The following is a 20000-nucleotide window of genomic DNA, read 5'->3' on the forward strand; positions in this document are numbered from 1 at the left end:
TGGACAGGCAGACTGATGGTGGCTGAGATGGAGCACATGAGTGTGTGTGAGTGAGCGACTGTGTGTGAGTGTGTGAGCGACTGTGTGTGTGTGTGTGTGTGTGTGTGAGACAGCGACTGTGTGTGTGTTAGTAACTGTGTGCGAGTGTGTGTGTGTGTGTTTCAGAGGGAGAGTGTCAGCGAGTGTCTGATGGTGGTTCGGAGGGAGCATGTGAGTGTGTGCGTGAGTGTCTGACTGACTGAGGACCTCTGGCCTGCTGCTTGTCAGTACTGGGCGCTGGACGGTGTGTGTGTGTGTGTTTCAGAGGGAGTTTCCTCTGGCCTGCTGCTCGTCAGCACTGGGCGGTGTGGAAGGGTCATGGTAAAGATGGAGAGAGTCCAGTTTCACAGGAGTCAGCGATGTGGTGGACACCGAGAACTAATCAGACGCCTAACGCGCGTCTCTCAGCAGCTTTGGCCCAGTGAGGACAGAACACTAACACATACACTCATTCTCTCTCACACACACACACACACATATTCATGCATAACACACACACACACACACACTCATGCATACACACACACACACACACACACACACACACACACACATTCATGCATACACACACACACACGCACGCACGCACACACCCACACATCTGGATGTACTGGATGAGAGAAAGAATATGCGTGTTCATGAAACAGGCCTGTAATCCAGTTTGGCAGGTTACAGAGTCTGCACACACAGTGGATACTGCAAAGTATGCACAGCAAATGCCATCCCCCAAAATAAGTCTGTCTGTGAATGTACGCTAGTGTGTGTGTGTGTGTGTGTGTGTGTATGTATGTGTGTGTGTGTGTGTGTGTGTGTCCTCATTCGTCCCCGATCTCAATATCCTGGCAATGTTTAAACAAATCAGCAAGAGAGGGAGAGAAAAAAAACCTACAAATAATTCAACAAAAAACACAGTACTCACATTCATAACTTCATCATAACATGCAAATATGAAATCAACAACAAACAGGTCATAAAACCACAGAGAGGAATGTTTCATCTCTGAGACACGTAGCAAATTGTTGAAACGTTTTTTTTTTTGAAAAGTCCAAAAAAAGAAAAAGGAGTGGCTGTTCTGTCCAGGACTTTTGAACGAGCGGCCTATTCTCCAGGGAGAGCGGAAAATCTGAGTTCTCTCATCAGATGCTTGTCAGATGCACACTCACACACGTCCAAGTGCAGACCAGACGTTTTTTACATAAGCTGAAGTTCCAGCTAACGACTATCCACAATATGGTGTCAATATTCACTCTGCAGTGAATACCCCACCACACACACTTCTAACAGCAAACAGCTCCTCACACACACACACACACACACACACACACACACACACACACACACACTGAATAAGACCTTGGAAAATATTGATAAATGGTGACTCAATCATGACACTCTCTTTACATAGACACTTTTATTCCGATTAAAATAGGAAAAATGTCTCAGTCGGAATAAAAATGATACCTATAAACACCTTGATCGGAATAAAACCGCCGAACCAATTCGAATTTTAATCGTAATGAAAGAGATGGTATACTCTGTTCTTATTCCAACCGAACAGCCGTGTATACGGTCAATCAGATTGCATCATCTTCTCAAGGAAAAGCAAAGCAACAACGGCTATTCCAATCAAAGACTCTGGAGCGCCTGTAAGCCTGATCGGAATAGATCGTACCCCACGTAAGCCCACCTAGTGACATTAACACCAGGTGCTACGCCAGGTTTTGCAGGATTCTTAAAGTTGACTGTTGACCCCCACCCCTCACATTCCTACGTCCACTAACCCTCAGTCCATACTCACACACACTGTACTCAGCTAAATTACATCCTAATACCAGCAGCCACACTAAAAGCGACACCAACATTTCACAATCCCTCAAAACTCCAATCGTTTTTTGACCCTTGGCTCAGAGATATTTGGGTCACGTCCACTCGTCAATTGAGGGATAAGGAAATGGAGTCGGACCTGCCTGCCAGTGCGCGCACGAGGGACCCTGACCGCCAGCTCTATGGCTCCTAAAAGGGCTCTTTGAGATAACATGACCGTCGTCCTTGCACACCGGCTGTATCTAGAAAAAAACAGTTTGTTTGTGTGTGTGTGTGTGTGGGGGGGTTGATTTGGTTTGGAGGGGAATTTGCCCATCCCTGCAGAAGTTAAGGGACCTCTTAAAGAAAACAACGAGTCATCTTTTTCTGCCCTTGAAAAAACAGGCTGCTTGTTTGTCCATGCAAGAGTGTTTCTGTGTGTGGTAAAACAGAGGCTGATGTGTTTATAGGGAATGATGAGAGCAGACACAGTACAATCACTGAAGAGTATAAGATGGCGTGTGTGTGTGTGTGTGTGTGTGTGTGTGTGTGTGTGTGTGTATGAGATCAATGATCTCCACTTGGATTAGGACATAAACAGATGTAGCAACAGACATTCGATTGTTAGGGTGTGTTAAAAAACAGTGAAGGCCTCACCACACACACACACACACACACACGCCAAGTGTGTGTGAAGAGAGTAACAGAAAATCAGGAAAGGCCCCAACATGTTGGGAAGGAGTCTTTGGAGGACAACAAAAAAAAAGCACACACAGGCACAACACACACACACACACACACACACACACACACACACACAACACACACACACACACAACACACACACACAGGCACAACACACACACACACACACACACACACACACACACAACACACACACGGTGGTGGAACAAATGGTGCAGTGCAAAAGACACCTGAAACCCCTTGCAGCAAAACAGGCCTTCGTGTCATCTCAAGCTCAACTTTGCACCAGTCAAGACTCTCTTGGCCTATGTGACAGAGACTAACACCCAGAAACACTTGCAGAATGAAAAACAGAGTGTGTGTGTGTGTGTGAGTGAGTGAGTGAGTGAGTGAGTGAGTGAGTGAGTGAGAAAGGGAGGAAGAGATGATTTAACGTTAAAGTTCTCACTGGCTGCAGTAGGGTTTCTTGTCAAAGCCTTTGTAGTTCTTCATGTTGAGAGTCATCTTGCATACTTCACAGCTGAAACACCCCTTGTGCCAATACTGTTGGAAAGAGAAGGGGAGAGAGAGAGAGAGAGAGAGAGAGAGAGAGAGAGAGAGAGAGAGAGTGGGGGGTTAGAGTTACAAAAGCAATAATGGAGATGTCGCAATCCAATGCTTTTTTTTTCCCTTCCAGAGAAGTTTGGATTCACTTTTTGCTCAGCAACGGCACACTAGCGAGCAGAAACTAAGCCAGCTGCTGAAGTGGTATGCAAAGGAAAAGCCCCTCTCGGGCTCTTGAATGCTGATGAACAGGCATGCAGGGACCTTCGACCTTCGACCTTGCCAGACTGTCACCCCTCCCAAAAAAAAAAAGACTCCCTCAAACACAGCAGCTCTCATTCGGCCTGTGACCTCTATGGTTCCAGTTGATCGCCTGTGGCACTTTAATGGGCCTCTTGTTCCTTGTCTCCGTCTGAAGCTGCATCTGCAAGCCCCCCCCTCCCCCCCCCCCACTCCCACACTACGCCTCATTTACACTTAGGACGCAGATTACTCTCCTCCCAAACTCCAGACAGGAGAGGAACTACGCGGGGCGTGTCCAAAACCTTCCTCTGAAACTACTGCAAGGAGTCATGCACTACTAGTCTAGCCGCTAATCTAGTGGCAATTATGCAGTGGCAAATGGGGGGGTGCACTTTTTTTTTTTTTGTGGCATAACCACAGAACTTACTGTAGGCAGCGCCACACGGCTCAAAAACAAAACATTGTGCAAATATTTTGACCCTCCCAAAACCAAAAGAGACTATTGCTTTTGCCTTCTTAGGGAGGGTCTTATGCACCTAGCCACCAATAATGCCCACAGTGAATGGGCAAGGTTATATGGCAAAGGTAAGAACCTTAAGGAGGGACTTTCCACCCCAAACAGGAGCCCTCTGTTGATATTTAACAGTGCTCAGTGGATGTGTAAAACCTCAGGTTCTGCACAGGAATGTTGCCCGATGTTCCAGTGCCACCAGAGAGTATATGGTGATCTTAATCAGTCACTACACTGCCAGGTTAAGACACCTGGGGCCTGTATTACGAAGGGAGCTTAACCTACCCAGATGTAACCCAGGGTTACTTTGTTAAACCAGGGTTGACAAAAACTGGTTGTCTTAAGTGGTGTTAATTAAAAAGTAAAAAAGTAAAGTTTAGTAAAAAGTAAAGTTTTATTCCCACATGTTCTTCAAATATGTGTTACGGAGGATTAGTAGCTTGCGGAATGTCTGAAATGAGTTGAAATAATTAAATAGCCTATTTTGAGTTCATAGAAAGGCCTACAGATGCAACCCAATTCTGAAGTGGGCATATAGATTACAGTATTAAGGATAATTGAATGTTTAAGTAACCCCCATTGACTGATAGTTAGTGTATGCCTAATCCTGTGAACATTTCAGATGCAACACCAAACGCACATGGCAGCAGGTGAAAATGAAACACAAAAACATTATTCAGAATAGTAGGTTTATATAGTTATAGCTTGCATTAATATTTCTTAATTATGAAAACATGTAGGCCTAGCTTATAGCCTTCACTTGGCCTCTGTTTTACAGTAGCAGAAGAGTTGGCCATCGCAAATAATAGTGGAAGGCCGATTATGGAGGGGGTTGAGGGAGGCATTCGGTCGGATTCTGGTGCTGTGGAAATGTGTAGCCTTTATGTGCAGGGTACAGTAATATGACATTCAATTCAACAAGTTTGTTAAAATTGTGATTTTAATTTATTAGACCTACTGTAGGCTATGTCCGATTTATTTTAGGCTATTCTTGCTCAGATTTTCAGCATACTGTAGGCCTATGTCCGATTTATTTTCGGACATACAGTATTCTTGCATCACCGATGGAATACATGAATGTCCACGTACGGGCATTGCTATGAGACGTCTTCCTAGATCATCTGACAAAGATAACGAATTCCCTTGGCTGACAATATCTTCATAGAGAATATCGTCCGGGTAGGCTATATATATTTTCTGGCGGTCTCTAAAACCCCTCACCCTGCGAAGAGAGTCCCTCACAATTTGCGCTCCAATGTCGTATGGATCATCCAGGTACGCCGACATGTCTCGGGAGAAATTGTTAGTGGAGGGGTGGTACTTATAAAGGGTGTGGTTAACGGAAACCTCGGGTTAACCAAGAACATAACCTGGTCGGAGCAGGTTTGAGATGCAGCGTAAATTGCCATGGCAGCATACCTCGGTTAAATACCTATCCACCTTTCGCAGTACGGGTTAATCGGGAACTTACGCCACACGTGATCAAGTTACTCTCGAAGTTCCCCAGATTACCAGTAACCCCGCTTCGTAGTACAGGCCCCTGGCTGACTAGACTAGCACATGGCTAACTGGGAAAATGATTGAGTTATCTCTGAAAACTCACTGAGTTGACTCACAGAGAATTATCTCTGAAAACTAAACCCATCCTATTAAGTCCCATATTTGCATTTATGTGCAAAACTAACACTCTGCTCTATGTAGCTGACTGAGCTTGTCAATGGACACTCGTTTACTCAAGAATGCTGAAGACCACATCTGCCTCAACATTTCAATTATGCTGATCACTAATCAGTTTTGCTTGGAGCATGTAAACAAAAGATATGAGCAAACAGACCAGGGGTTCCCCAGAATAGACATGGCCACACAAAGTGCTACAAAAATAAGGACTAAACAGCTTAAAGGTACACTATGCAAGTTTAGGTATTTTTGGCTATGTCTATGCTGTATAGCTATGCTAGGTGAACGATTCACCTACAAGTATGTTTACCGTCAAATTGACTTCGTAAAGGTGAAAATCTTGCCTAGTGTACCTTTAATAAATGTTTCGGTACAAAAACATATACAAACAACAGAAGCAAGTATAAAAGTAAGTTCCATCACTTAGTACAGTACACACAAAGAGACCTACACATGTTCTACGGAGGAACAGCAGCCCCCAATCAATGTGTTTGGAACATGGACAGAGAGAACATGCAGAGCAGAGGTGCTCCAGAGACAACAGAGAACCGATAGAGAACCCTTGTTCTAGAACCAGAGGAACAGCACTGCAGTGGAGGTGTTTAGCACCTGACAACTCGTCTCAGTTTAGCACGCAGGCCTGCTGCAGCTGAAGTAGGTCTCCTCACCAGGAGAGGAAATCCAGGACACTGCGGAGCGCGTGAGCCTGTGGAGACAGCAGCAGCACCCCCCCTGGGAAGGGGCCACAGAATCACCACTTCCGTGGGACTTCCGCTGGAGCAGAGGATCATGGGAAGGAGGACACGGGCCGTGGATACCTGTCAGAGACACTCCGAGTTTCAGGAGGAGGCGTGGGGGGCGGACGACTGCAAAGGCCACTATGAGGTGTGACCAGGTTAAATACTGAGAGAGCGAGTGCGAAACAGGACGGTTTCTAATATCCAAGTATGTGGTTTCATGTTCTTATGCTTCTCATTAGTTAGTCACTTAAGACTAGTCACACAGAATTAGGCTAGCTGTCCTACTTCTCTCTGTGTGATATCATACTAGCGTATGTGTAACTTTGTATTCCCAGACAGGGATAAGAAAAGGCAGCTAGGTTAATAACATCCTTATCATCTCGACACTACTAATTTAATGTCTCTCCTATGTTGTCAATGCCATGATGTAGGCCATGATTAGGATAATCTATCTTCTGACTCAGCAGTGAGAAATGCCTTGTCACCATATGCTAATTAATGCTTTGTCATGATAAGTTCGGTATTTAAGCTTAGAATCATTCTGTGTCGAGTTAGAGACTCACACTAGAGAGCCTTGTGCATCTTCTTGTGAATTGCCTCTCTCCTGTGCACAGCTGCATAAATCTACATCCTGATTGAACTTCATCTCAGTGTGACTGGGTCTCCTGTTTTACTTTGGTAGGCCTATACTGATTTTTACCGAAAATATTCACCTACCACTGCGGGCAAGTAATGAGGAGAGGGCAATAACACTTAGGCCTAGTGTCCCTTTGCATGAGCAAGCACACACACACACACACACACAGGGGCCTAAATGCAAATTACCTCGACAACAACGAACCTCACACCTCATCTGTCAAACCTGATGGAAACGCCTGGGTTGTCATGACAGATCGGCACTGCAGGGAGATAAACAAAGTTTGGACCCGGCTGGCATGTTCCAGTTGCTACACAAACGGGCCAAACAGCTCACCCCCTTGTGCGTCTTCCACTGACACACACACACAATGGAGAGCCTACCCAGCTAAAGTCAGTGTGACCGAGCCACGGAGAACCATCCAAATGGGTATCAGATGGCTGTTTCTAGGCAATCTGTGATGATGACAGCATGGGAAAATTCCAGGAGAGAGCTCTCTTGCCCCCTCACTCATTGGCTCTCTTTTCTCTCTCTCAGCACACTCACACAACACGGAACAACAGCGCACAGAACAACATTGCTCAGCTGGTCCTGAATCACTGGGTTACCCCAGCAACTGTGGGATAGTTTTTTGTTTGTTTGTTTGTTATTTAGTTTGTGTTTTTTTTATTGAGGTCAGGTCAACTTATGGCCAGTAAGAGTGAGGGACAGCAGTTTGTAAGTTCTAGAATACAGTCTTAATGTAGGCCTATCTGATTTTGGAAGGGGATTGTAGGCCATGGTCCCTATGCTTTGCTTAAAGTCTTTCTCATCTTATTCAACAGAATTGATGTGCTCAGGTCAGCTAAAGCTGATTAAAGTAACCTATGTCAACAGCCTTGAGTCAGCGTAGCCAAAACATAACGAGGGGAATTGGTTGATGACAACATGGTCTACTCTGCACATAGTTCAGTCGATCATCATAGAGACAGACTTAGAACAATACATCTCAGTGTTCGAGCGTGCCCGTTTCTCGCTCAAACTCTTTCACACATACATAAGCAAAACTGGTCTAGGAGTAATAGGCCACATCCGGCCAAATGTATCGCATACCATATCAAAAATAGCATCTTCCTCTGCGTTGGAGGCAAATGCAAGCTAAAAATGCGAGGGGGTTTCAAGAGTTTGTCAAGCCATCACTTCGGTAAAACCGTCAAGTGGATCACTACAAAAGGTCTCAAGATGTAGACGTCAAAGTCTAGTCAACAGCTGTACTGTGACTATCGGCTCTATTTCCAGTCCAGGTGTGGAGCTGGGGTCATTTTGGGCCATGTAGACATCATGCTTTTGTTATGAAGACCAGGTAGGCCTGAGCCACATCCACATAAAAGCCTCATGAACAAAGTGGATCATTTTATCAGGTCGCGCTCAGATTTGGGCGGGTTGAAAGCGGACGAGTGAAGGGAAATCTTTCTAAATGTCATGAAGAGCTACAGGATTTGAGGTTTTGAGAAGCGGCTACGCCCACAGCAGAAACGCAACTGAAGCCGATGAGGCCAAAGTTAGCTTAACGCTAAATGATGTAATGCTTTTTTTTACCGATATCTCAAAAACCCGTGGTGACAATGTTGCGGACATCCCTGTAAGACCCTTTCTGAGTGAAACATTGTATCGCATGTTGAAACTGCTTTGAGCTTCTCAATGAATGTGAAGGCATTGCCAAACTTGCCTTTGTGGCATGCACTGCTGCGAGCCCCTTTAACAGGAAGTGGTTTTTCAGTTTTGCAAAATGTAACTTTGCCAGATACAAACTCGGCAAAGGGCTACTAAAGACGTATACGTGAAGACCTATGCAATGCAGACAGTGTTCTTGCTATGTAAAACATCTTGTATCACTCATTGAGACAAAAGCTTACAAGTCAGCGTATGTGCCTGTAACGGTTTAGCTGAGCATAGAAGACGATCTACAAGAGAACTTGTCTGTGATGAAATTGTAAAGCAAAATTGCAACAAAAGTCTTCCAATATTGGACGCTGATTATTGCCATATGTCTATCCGCATGCCATAGCTAGACCGTTAGCATAGAGCTAAATAAATTAATAATCATGTTAATGTTAGTCTAATTGGTAGGCTACGCATTGGAGTATTTAGACATAATTTCTTACCTTGTCCAAGCAATTTACTTTTTCAGTTGGATACACGGTCTTATTGCATCTGCTACACGGCGGATTCATTTTGGCAGGTAACTGTACAATTTCCCTAAAAATAAAGGATACCAAAATGACCAGTCAGTATGCTATAGCTAAGGTTTCAAGCGGAATACTAAACTGAATGCAACCAGAGGTGATATGTTGATTATGGGCAGGCTAATAGAAAGTCTGCAGATTGTCAGCGTTTCAGCAATGGGCGCGTTCACGACCCAACCAGCTCATACACGCGCGGTAATATTGCGAGTGTAGGAACGGCTTTTTTTGCGAGAGAAGGGCGGTACCTAGGCTGGAAAAAAATACCCAAAACAGCCTGACGACCTTATATGGAGTGCACATCGTATGTGTACAGATTCGTAAAGAAGAATGGGGGTCAACCTGTGTCTTTATGCTATAAAATAATTACACTAGGGGCATTGTAACAGCATCTGTTTTCATACTGGCATAGCAAAGTGGGTTGGTCACTGCAGAACAGACAGAAGCAAGACATGCTCCTCAAAGTAGGAAGTAAAAATGCGAATTTAGGTTTGTAGGCCTACGGATTTGTCAGACAGAAGTTTCCATTGTTGGCTACAAAGAAAACACTGTCTTTGAGAATCCTAAACGTAACCGATTTACTATACAACTTACAAGCTTTAGTGTGCGGTACGATTAATCAAATCTACTCCCAACTTCACGATGATGTATTATATTGCCCTCTAGTGTCAGATAACTGAACAGACACTCGTTGCTGCCTACGTGTCTTCTCGGTTAAACATGTAGCGTGACATTACATTAATCTTCATGTAATTAGCCTAATTTGTCCACAAAGACAATTCTCACTAATGAAAATGCACGACGAACAACCTATGACACCTTTTCTGCACACATGTAGCTACTAAAATCACAGAAAAACGTTGGTATATTTTCCGATGTTTCCCAGTGTATGTGCATCGGGGGTATAGCTCAGTGGTAGAGCATTTGACTGCAGATCAAGAGGTCCCCGGTTCAAATCCGGGTGCCCCCTCATTTTCATTCATCAGTACGTATTTTGGTAACTAAAAGGCTTGAGCGAATCTAGTCAAATTAAATCGTTGCTCCATTTGATATGCCTAGGACTAATTCCTTTTATAACAATCAGCGCTATCCTGGTCTTGTTCATAAGCCTACTTGCATTCCAAGCTAATTTTCATTCAATCATAACTAGGCTAATTTTGGTCCAAAGAATAGGCTACCTGCGAAAGAAATTGTGCTTGATGGAGGAGGGTAACAATTATTGCAATTAGCAAGGTAACGTTGACACACACACACACACACACACACACAATTGAAATTGAACAACTTTAGAAACTACAACTGAATAATTAAAGGTGATTCTTGCCAGAAGACAAGACAGCAAAGGCCAACACATGACCATTCACACAGGTCTACTACAGCATGTAATGTCTCCTTTCTTCAGTAGTGTGACGGAGCGATATGCACCCCCTCACTAATAGCGCTATGAGCGCTATTGAGTGCTTATAAACATTTTGAGCGCTATTGAGTGCTTATGAACATTGTGAGCGCTACATTAAAATAGTGGACTGTACCACATCCAGGAGGGGTGTTTTGCTCCCGTGTTGTATTATATCATTGTTTTAGCTGTAATGAGCTGTGATATTTAAATGTGGGCATATTAGCGTGTTCAACATGGACGTTTGTATGTATACATGGTTTTGTTACTGAAATGTATTTCCTTCACTTAATTGATTTATGAATGCTGGTTCACTCCTGAGGGGAGGAGTAACTCACTTTATTACCTGTGTCCAGGTAATAGGGAATTCAGTCTATTCTGGACCTCTGTTGTGAGAGGTTTGTTGACTCAGTGTAATTACAACCTTATTGCTGATATTAAGGATTTTGTTAACGGCAAACTTCATTGAATGTTAAATGTACCAGTCTGTCTTGTCTGTTCACCTGTCGGCAGCTTAAAAATAAATAGTTTTCTTCAAACTGGAACAATCTTTCCTGGTGACTGCCTCCACCGCTCAACTCACTACTTCACAAGTAGGCTAGTGCCATTGCCATGGAATCAACATTTATTTTTTACAAATCAGTTCTTATCATTCTATATTCTATGTTAGCCTATACAAATTTATTAACACATGGGGTGATATGTATATCTATGTTTTCATTAGAAAAACATGTCTAGTAGTATTACGTAGCTCTATTTTCCATTGCTTGGGAATCAAAACGTTAGCCTACAACCCTAATAACATCTCATTTTGTTTTTGTGAGTTGGCCCTTTATGTGACTATTACCATGGTTCCATGATGTGGTCATGTAAATAGTATTCAAACCAAAACAACTGCACCCTGGACTAAGTCCATTTTTAACAGCAGCGTCACTTGCACTAACTACCAATAATGTGCTCCTCTCTTCATTGCTTTCCTCACTCACCCCATACCTTCTAGTAGTACTACCTTTATTGTCACATAGTCATACCAGTGAAATTAACCATCAACCTGTCCACATTACACAAACATATACAATATGACAAGGGGGGTAGACAGGACAGGAAGACAGGGGATTGGAAAAAATACAGCATAACATGAGGAGAGGGGAGGGGGAAAAGCAACCCCCAGACTATGCTCCTGTGGGGAGTAGCCTACAGTGTGGGAACAGGAAAAAACACACTGCAGCAACATAAGCACATAGTCAGTACACTTTCTATGCACTAATATGTCCTAGTCTTAGTCCTACTGTACCTTGATAGTTCCCTTTTTTGTTCTAAGTCGCTTTGGATAAAGCATCAGCTAAATGACTAAATGCGAATGTGACTGTGCTGGCCAAGTGGTTCCATCGAAACGTTCTCTTTAACCCATTGTGAATGCACCAGAGTGAAATGAAGATTTCAGTGAAATTACCAGTAGACAAGTTTCTTGTATGATTTTCAGGGATAGACATCTAACCATTTTTGCCATTTGAATGGCAAATCGAAGAAATATTTAATAATCTCTTGTAGGCCTTGCAGACGGTGCTGCAGTGTCCCATCAACTGATGGGAACATTAACGGATCCTAACCAGATGCGATTACATCTAAGTGATTATTATGACTGCCGCTAGTGTCATATAGGATTAGCCAGAGTTTTTTTCTTCTTTTTTCGTTTTGATCCGTTACACACACACACACACACACACACACAGACACACACACACACATACACACACACATAATACCGCAGGTGGCGTTTAGAGGGTTTTGCTTTTGAACTCTTCATATGTATTTGTTGTTAAATGTATTTATTTAGTTATGTATGTTGTGTTATGTATGTATCCTATTGTTTATTGTGTGTGGACCTGTCATTATTGTATTCTGTTGTCCTGTCTTGTCATTATTGTATTCTGCTGTTGTTCTTAATGTTCTTTTTACTTGCGGACCCAGAGCTCCCTTGAAAAAGAGATGTACAGTAAGATCTTATTGGGACTCACCTGGTAAAATAAAGGATAAAAATAGATAAATAAATAAGCAGGTACACCGGAGATGAACAAAGCAAACTTACAAAAAGTTACTTTTTAAGTTTTTAGTAAGTACGTTTTGGAGAGCACAACCTTATGGTGCCTTCTGAAATGGGTTCATTTCCTCTTAAAATAAACACGCAGATAAAAAAAAACACACCTGTTGTTGTCACCTTTGCTGTTTTCTTTTTAAATCTTCTGTGTACGTTTCTGCTCTTCTTTCAGGGCACAAAGCACTGGCCTGATTTAGAGTGTGTCAGATCAAAACCAATCAAAAAAAACAATCTAATCTCTCTCCCATACACATTTAGACAAAATGTGAAGTCTCCAGAAATGTTTTGTAATATGTATCTGACCCCGTAAGAGCCACAAAGAACCATTTACAACAGGGGTGACAAACATATATGTTAAGCAGTGAGCCAGATTTGTTGGAATGAGACCTTGTGGGGGGATTGTCATGGTCATTATCCTTTTTCTGCTGTATCTCGAGAACGGAAGGCCGTAGAGACAAGCGGACAAGTTCCCCGGCTTCCTCGTGGCCGGTTTTGGGGAGGCGGAACATTTGACCTATGACATTTCGTTCCGGAGATATAGCCGTTTGAAGTTTCCCCATTGAAATGAATAGGAAAATAAAAAATTCTTCTAACTCCAAAGTGGGTTCTGAAAAAAGTTCCCCCCGAAAGGGTATCAGAGTGTTGTTTGATTATATACTCCTTTACTACACCCACTTACGAGTACAAATCATGTACTGCTGTCATATACTGCTCTTTCTCTCTTGAAACACCCTACTTCCATGTCAACTCTTTTGGCCTCTTTCTTCCTGTGAATGGTTTGCAGTAGGTTTAATCAATTTATCATATCATAGAGATATTGCTTATTACACATTGTTGAAGACGACTGGATGTGAATATATATATTTTTTCTAATTTTCCCTTCCTACCCAAAACATCTGCGTCGTATCAAACCTGCTGGCAGGTCTGTTCTGGCCGCCGGGCCTTATGATTGACACCCCTGCTCTATGAAGACTTTGTCAGTGTTTCTAAGGCAACCCATCAGTGTTCCAAAGTGTTCAAAAGTTCCAAATCTCCACCTTTTATTCCACCTTCTCCACCTTCTGTCTGATGACATCACCAATGGATTTGAATTGATTGGTCACACAAGAGAACAGAGACGAAGAGACACAAACCGTTGGAGGCAGCATGTTTCAAAACAGACCTCTTAGTACAGTTCAACTGATTTTTTTTTATTGATTCACTCATAGCGTGCTGCATGGCAGAAATACAATGTTGCAATGACACGTTCCTATGGCAGTCGGTGGACAGGCTGGACAGAGACGTTTAGAGACCTGGAGAAAGTCTTTCCTGGAGTGGTCACATGGGGACAAGCATACTCTTCTCTCACAATCGTAACTGGAATGGTACAATGGGAAATAGAATGGTGTGAAGTGAAGTGAACTCTCAGTGACCGCAGGTCAACTTTGAAGGTCATCAACCTCTCAGAGCACCTGAAGCAGCTTCTTGTGTCTGAGGTGTCTTTATTTCTCAGTTGTTCTCAGATCATAGCTGTCACTGGAAGAGATTTGTCTCGGGCCACATGTGAGCTAGATTAGGGCCACTTCAGGGCCACTTGTGAGCTAGATTAGGGCCACATCAGGGCCACATGTGTTAGACTAGGGCCACATCAGGGCCACGTGTGAGCTAGACTAGGGCCACATCAGGGCCACATGTGAGCCAGATCAGGGCCACACAGTTCAGCCATCATGTGTGTCAGTCAGTATGTTGAACTTAACACATTCAGTGAAAGGTTTGGTTTGGCCAGGTAGCCTGTTCATAAAGCTTTTTTTTTTTACTTTAGTTTTTTTCTCACTGCGTGATCAGGAAACTCTTCTTATTGATATTGATGTGGTTTCACAACCACATTCTTAAAAAAAAACAGACAAAAATAATAAAAACTAAAGTGCAGTCCAGTCCTTGTAACTAACAGAGTAATATGCATGAAAACATAAGTCGGTGCTCAACACGACGTCCGCCTTTTCTTTCCTTTCCTATCTTTTTTTTTTTTAGAAAACATGAAATATCCTCTTTGAAAAACAAACAGAACAAGAACACTACAAAGATATAAGGTATTGTACAATAGTTGCAGTTAAATTGACCACGGCCCATAATGCCAGCCCTCCTGAACAGGGAGTGAGGAACAGATTTTATAGACGAGGAGGTGTGTGTGTGTGTGTGTGTGTGTGTGGGGGGGGGGGGGGGGTGATGATGATAGTGAATCAGCTCATGTCAGCTCCATCTTTTCACAGTTCCATAATGTGCTCCCCTTTTCCACGGCCATTTTGTTTTCTTCTCCTCCCCAAAAAAACAGTTAAAGCGAGAGGGACCGCAAGGTGAAGCAGGAGATGCAGAATCTGGTTAGGAATTCTACTGGTAATTTGACTGACACGAAAAGTCCTTTTGTGTGTGTGTGTGTGTGTGTGTGTGTCTGTGTGTGTGTGTGTGTGTGTATTTGTATGTGTGGTGTATTGCTTTCTTTTCCATGAGATCCCCTCAATGGCTTTGCCATTGTCTTGTTCCGTGTTCCGTTAAAAAAAAAAACGTTACAAAAAGAAAACAACAAAAACAAACGAAATACCCCCCGAAAAGCAAACAAAAACAAACAAAAAAAAAACACCCTCTCCCCCTACACAAACACACACACACACACACACACACCACTTCCACTGGTGCCTTAGTCCAACTCCTGGGTGTCAGAAGACCCACCCCAACCCCTCAGCAATGCTCGGCCTCGATGAAGCCCTCCTTCTCATGGCCGAGCTCTACCTCCGCGTAGCTGGAATGACAGCCCTGGTTCCGGAACTTCATGGAAGGCCAGTAGTTATTGGTGCGGCGCTGCTGACAGTAAACACACAGGAAGGGTCAGAGGTCAACGAAAGGCACATGACTGGGATCGGGCAGTAGTCTGATGTACTGTAGTCACACACTTGTATCGTGCCCTGAAGAAGCCACTAAGTGTGGGCATTTTTTTAGGGTGTCAGTTAAATAAAGAAGACAAGAAGAAGACCTGCCTGTAACATCTCATAGCCTACTGATCAGAGATCTACTCACAAACTCACAACTGAACTTGTCAGTTGGTACAAATTTACCACAGAACCTATTGAGATCCACAAAATGTGGGCTTAAAGCAGTTGCATTGACTTAAAATAATCAGGCAACTTTTTGAGCAATGTTGCAGTGGAACCATGTGGATGTGTAAGAAACTGATGGTTAAAATTCTCAAAAAACTGATGGTTAAAATTCTCAGGAAACTTAAGATTGGTGTGAGAGAGGGGTTGTATTGTGTGTGTGTGAGCAACCTACATGTTATTCTTCTTGCACTGAATCATCTTCCAGAATCTTAATTTTTGATCACAACAATACACACCTATAAAGTATTTTGATACAAAATACGAAGCCATTTTTTTCAACCCAATAAAATACAAATTACAAAATTCTATTTTGTATTTGAAGTACATATTTTAAATACATGTATCATAAATACTACCCATCCCTATGTGTACATACTGGCATTGCAAACTAACCCCATGCATTTCTATAGAGGATTCTTTGAGTGCTGTGTCTCCTCATTAGAAAGTCTCTGCTTCTAGTCTTCCACAAGGTGTCTCCAGAGCAGCCTTTCAACACATCAGTGCCAAAGTCCCATCTGGTCCAGTCAGACAATGTAACGATGGATGGACAGATGAAGGTGTAGACAGGGTGCGATTTGTGTAAAAACCAGAGGGGGGGGATGATTTTGAATAAGTTTGTAACCCCCCCCCCCCCCAAAAAAAAAAAAATGAACGAACGATTCATAGCCTAGTAATGTCATGGCTAATGCCACCTTTGTAACATTTTAGTTTTAGTTTACCGTGGTGTATGACTTTAAACAGTGAGTGTATTTGGTATGATGATCAGCTCCTCTAATGCAGGGTAGGACTGCGTTTTGACAAGCATACAAATTCACCTTGTTCTTGCCCCATCTTAAATTACTCTTTCAGATGGGGCAAGAACAGTTACTCTTTCAGAAATTACTTTTGCTGCCTCCATCCTTTCTGTATTTGTTGTGCAAAAAAACGTTGTATATGATGTCACTGAAGTCTTAAGTTAGTGAATTGGCTAACAGTGTTAGTTGGTAACCAAATAGCACATTGCGCTACACGCTGCGTAGGCTACGTGCATTCTCTCTCCTGCTGATTTGCGTTCAGTAGCCAAGTGCGTAATATTGCAAAAGTTGAAAAAATAATTGTGTTTAGGCTATAGCCTACAGAAAATAAATAGCCTACTATCATACTGTCAGTTAATTGGCTACAGTGCAGTGAAGAGTTTGGAGAGTAGGGCAACTTGAATTTTTATGAAAATAATTTACGAACCAGAACATAAAGATCATGAAGCTTCTATTTGCAGCTGTTAAAACACCCGTTAGATAGTTTAAATACCCACCAACATTCGTTTTTGCAGTACAGATTATTTCTGAAAGTTATTTGTCTACTAGGCCTAGCCTACTGGCTGATTTATCAAACGAGTGGTGTTTCGGTAGAGAGCCATTGAATAAGCGATGCCAAGCAATTTCTGTAACACTTTTTGTGATATTCAGCAAATATCTCCTCATTTAATGGACAATAGGCCTATTTCTACTCTACGTGCAGTTGTCCTCCATCTCAGTTGCATCAGTTTTCTAATTTTGAAGGTTCTAAAATATGACGATATGCTTCACTGAATCCTTCTCGTATTCTTTCATTTTTTACAGCTAACTTTTCCAGTGAAACTAGCCATTTATGATGGATTACACACTCGACATTCTGAAATGTCCTGCACGATCAAGGCCAAATTAAGTTATCACGCAGCCACTGTGTCAGCACAGTAGCATGAGTGCTGACGGTGACGGTGCGTTTCTGATGTCAGATTATTATGTAGGCTAGCCTACTAGACTGTTCTCACGTTGCAGCGCTTTACTTATATGAAGTAGCATTAATCAATATGAGGGGCAGAAGGGGATAAATGTTGTCCCCACCGGGGATAAAAATAATTTAGCAGAGGTAGGGATAGGAAAACCAGAGGGGGGGAAATCCTCACCATCCCTCCCTACAAATCGCACCCTGGGTGTAGATAGAAAGATTGCTTCTTTTATTTCTTTAAGTACTGTAATTTCCTTACTATTAGCCGCGGCTTATACATTGATTTTGCAAAATTTCTTCAGCTATGAGTTTAATACACGGGGCCAGTTAATATGGTATTACAGTAATATGGTTTTGTTTCTTTTATAACTTGCATAAAACACTGTCCTGTGGTTTATACACAATGCGGCTAATACACAGGAAATTACTGTATATGCTTTTTTGTCATTAATCAGAGAGGACAGTAAAGAGAGACAGGAAGGCAGGAAGCAAGTGGGAGAGAGAAATGGGGTGGGATCGGGAAATGACCACAGGTCAGATTCAAACCCAGGTCCTTGTGGGCACCAGGACCTAAGTGTGGTATGGATGCTGTAGCCACATGGACCACTGCTCCTCTGATAGAGTGCTGTATAGATAGACCTTTTCCACAGCGGCCATTTTGATATGAAATAGTAGGGCAAGCACAGGTGTTACTAAATATGTTAATGGAGTCTCTGTTTAGTTTAAGTGCAGCACAATCAGATCCTTATTAGTCATTAGTAACACCTGGACCTGCCATATATCTCGTGTCCAAAATGGCTGCCATGGAAAAAAGTTCCATTGACTCCATTGTTCCATTGAGGGAATTTTCTCTTGTCTTACCTGCATGAGGTAGAATGGTGGGGCGACAGTGGGGTGCGTGTTGATGTAGTAGACGGCCAGCAGGGTGAGGAAGACCAGCAGGACGAGCGCCGCCACTACGCCAGCGATGATGGCCGTGTGCTCTGGCGCCTCCTCCTGGCCGGAGGAGCCCGTTTGCAGGTCTGACACGGAGGGCAGAGGGAAGACAAAAAGATCCAACAGGGGCAAACGTGAGGGGAAGCTACTCAGAGACACTCAAGAGTCCAAATCACAAACAAAGATCACCAGCAGCAGGGGAATAAACAGACATGAGAGCATGGTTGGTGGTGCATGAGTCAAACAGTCACTTCAAGACACAACAATGAGACGCCAATGTGAGGGATGTGGTAGGAACACATGACACACACACACACACACACACCCACACACTAATTCTCTCTCATACACACACACTAACAGCCACAGTGACATAGACAGACATGCAGTTCAGTGCGTGTCATGTAAATAAAATGGTTTTGGGCATTCATGCAACAGTCACAGGAGAACCAGGTACTAAAACAAACAGATCCAAATCCACACAGGGAACAGCTGTCCACAGAGTGGACACATTTCCCATGACTAAGTACTTTTTAGTTGAGAAATGTTTTTGGCCAAGTCCAATCGCCAAATTACATTATGCGTTTTTAATTACAATGACTGATTTTAACTGTCAAAGTAGATCACTGCACACAGTTGTGGTGCAAATATTTGTACCTAATTTCACATAATAAAGTTGATCAGGGTTCAATTCGGTTCAAGTCACTGTTCTCTAAAGTGCAATTTCACCATTGGTCATGGTGACAGAGACAGTAACAGTTACATGCTACCACACGCTACCAACACCTGTGACTGTTGCCGCACAAGCCAGCCAGGTAGCAACCAAGCCAGTCACGCCGAGACCACACTATCCCACTGGCCAACTCACCGTTGCCATGGTAGTGAAAGAGGCGCTTGGTGTCATCTGCAGAGGGACGAGACCGTTGAAGCGAAGAGAGAGACGGGTGAGACCAGCGAGACAGACAGACAGACAGACAGACAGACAGACAGAACAGGACAGGCAGGAGGATGGAGGGGACAGGATAGCGGTCAGTTAGCCGAAAGCCTCCATGCAAAGATGGGCCATACTAAGATGATAGAGGAGCAAAAAGTTCTATTCAAATGTGTTCAGTTTACATTTTACACACATGTGGAGAGACTCTTAACTTTGCATAGCCAGTAAACTCTAAACCACATGCACATACAGTGAGGAGAACAACATTGTGTGTGCTTCAACAGCCAATGGCAGTTTTGTGACTGTGCTACATCATTTTAAACAACCTGTAAATAAATACCCCCATCAAATGCTGACCGTTTTATATCAGTGGTCTCTAGACTGTATTTGCTGAAAGTGTTGCTGAGAGAAACCAAACCGCCACGGTCACATTAAGAGAGAAAGAGAGAGTGAATGATGAAATGAAGTGTGCCTTTCGTTTAAGGATGGTGGTAATGATGGTAGTTTGTTCACCAGCAATTTCAGTAAATGCATCCCAGGGCAACTGTTACCATGACCACAGTACATAATGGCAGTAGCTGAATGGTAATATTCTAAAGTTACATTCTAGTATAACTATATGACTTTATTAAAGAAATC

General features: G+C 43.0%; 2 protein-coding genes across 5 annotated transcripts in view; both read right to left on the reverse strand.

Moving 5' to 3' along the window:
* The window catches only part of LOC121699627 (LIM and SH3 domain protein 1-like), a 27196-nt gene extending 17871 nt beyond the window's left edge, over positions 1 to 9325 (reverse strand). Inside the window, exons 1-2 of the mRNA XM_042081932.1 lie at positions 9043 to 9325; positions 2996 to 3090 (exon numbers count right to left, since the gene is read on the reverse strand). Of these exons, the coding sequence (XP_041937866.1) occupies positions 2996 to 3090; positions 9043 to 9111 (164 nt within the window). The 5' untranslated portion in view covers positions 9112 to 9325. The remainder of the gene's footprint in view (positions 1 to 2995; positions 3091 to 9042) is intronic.
* Positions 9326 to 13783: 4458 nt separating this feature from the next.
* plxdc1 (plexin domain containing 1) overlaps positions 13784 to 20000 on the reverse strand; it is a 61170-nt gene continuing 54953 nt past the window's right edge. Inside the window, exons 12-14 of one of the 4 annotated variants that reach the window (XM_042081898.1) lie at positions 19296 to 19331; positions 18353 to 18513; positions 13784 to 15452 (exon numbers count right to left, since the gene is read on the reverse strand). In XM_042081898.1, the coding sequence (XP_041937832.1) occupies positions 15330 to 15452; positions 18353 to 18513; positions 19296 to 19331 (320 nt within the window). In that variant the 3' untranslated portion in view covers positions 13784 to 15329. The remainder of the gene's footprint in view (positions 15453 to 18352; positions 18514 to 19295; positions 19332 to 20000) is intronic. The other 3 variants (XM_042081899.1, XM_042081900.1, XM_042081901.1) reach the window with 3 other exon arrangements.

The sequence above is a fragment of the Alosa sapidissima genome, chromosome 24 (assembly GCF_018492685.1).
Source record: "Alosa sapidissima isolate fAloSap1 chromosome 24, fAloSap1.pri, whole genome shotgun sequence".
Taxonomy (NCBI): Eukaryota; Metazoa; Chordata; class Actinopteri; order Clupeiformes; family Clupeidae; genus Alosa; species Alosa sapidissima.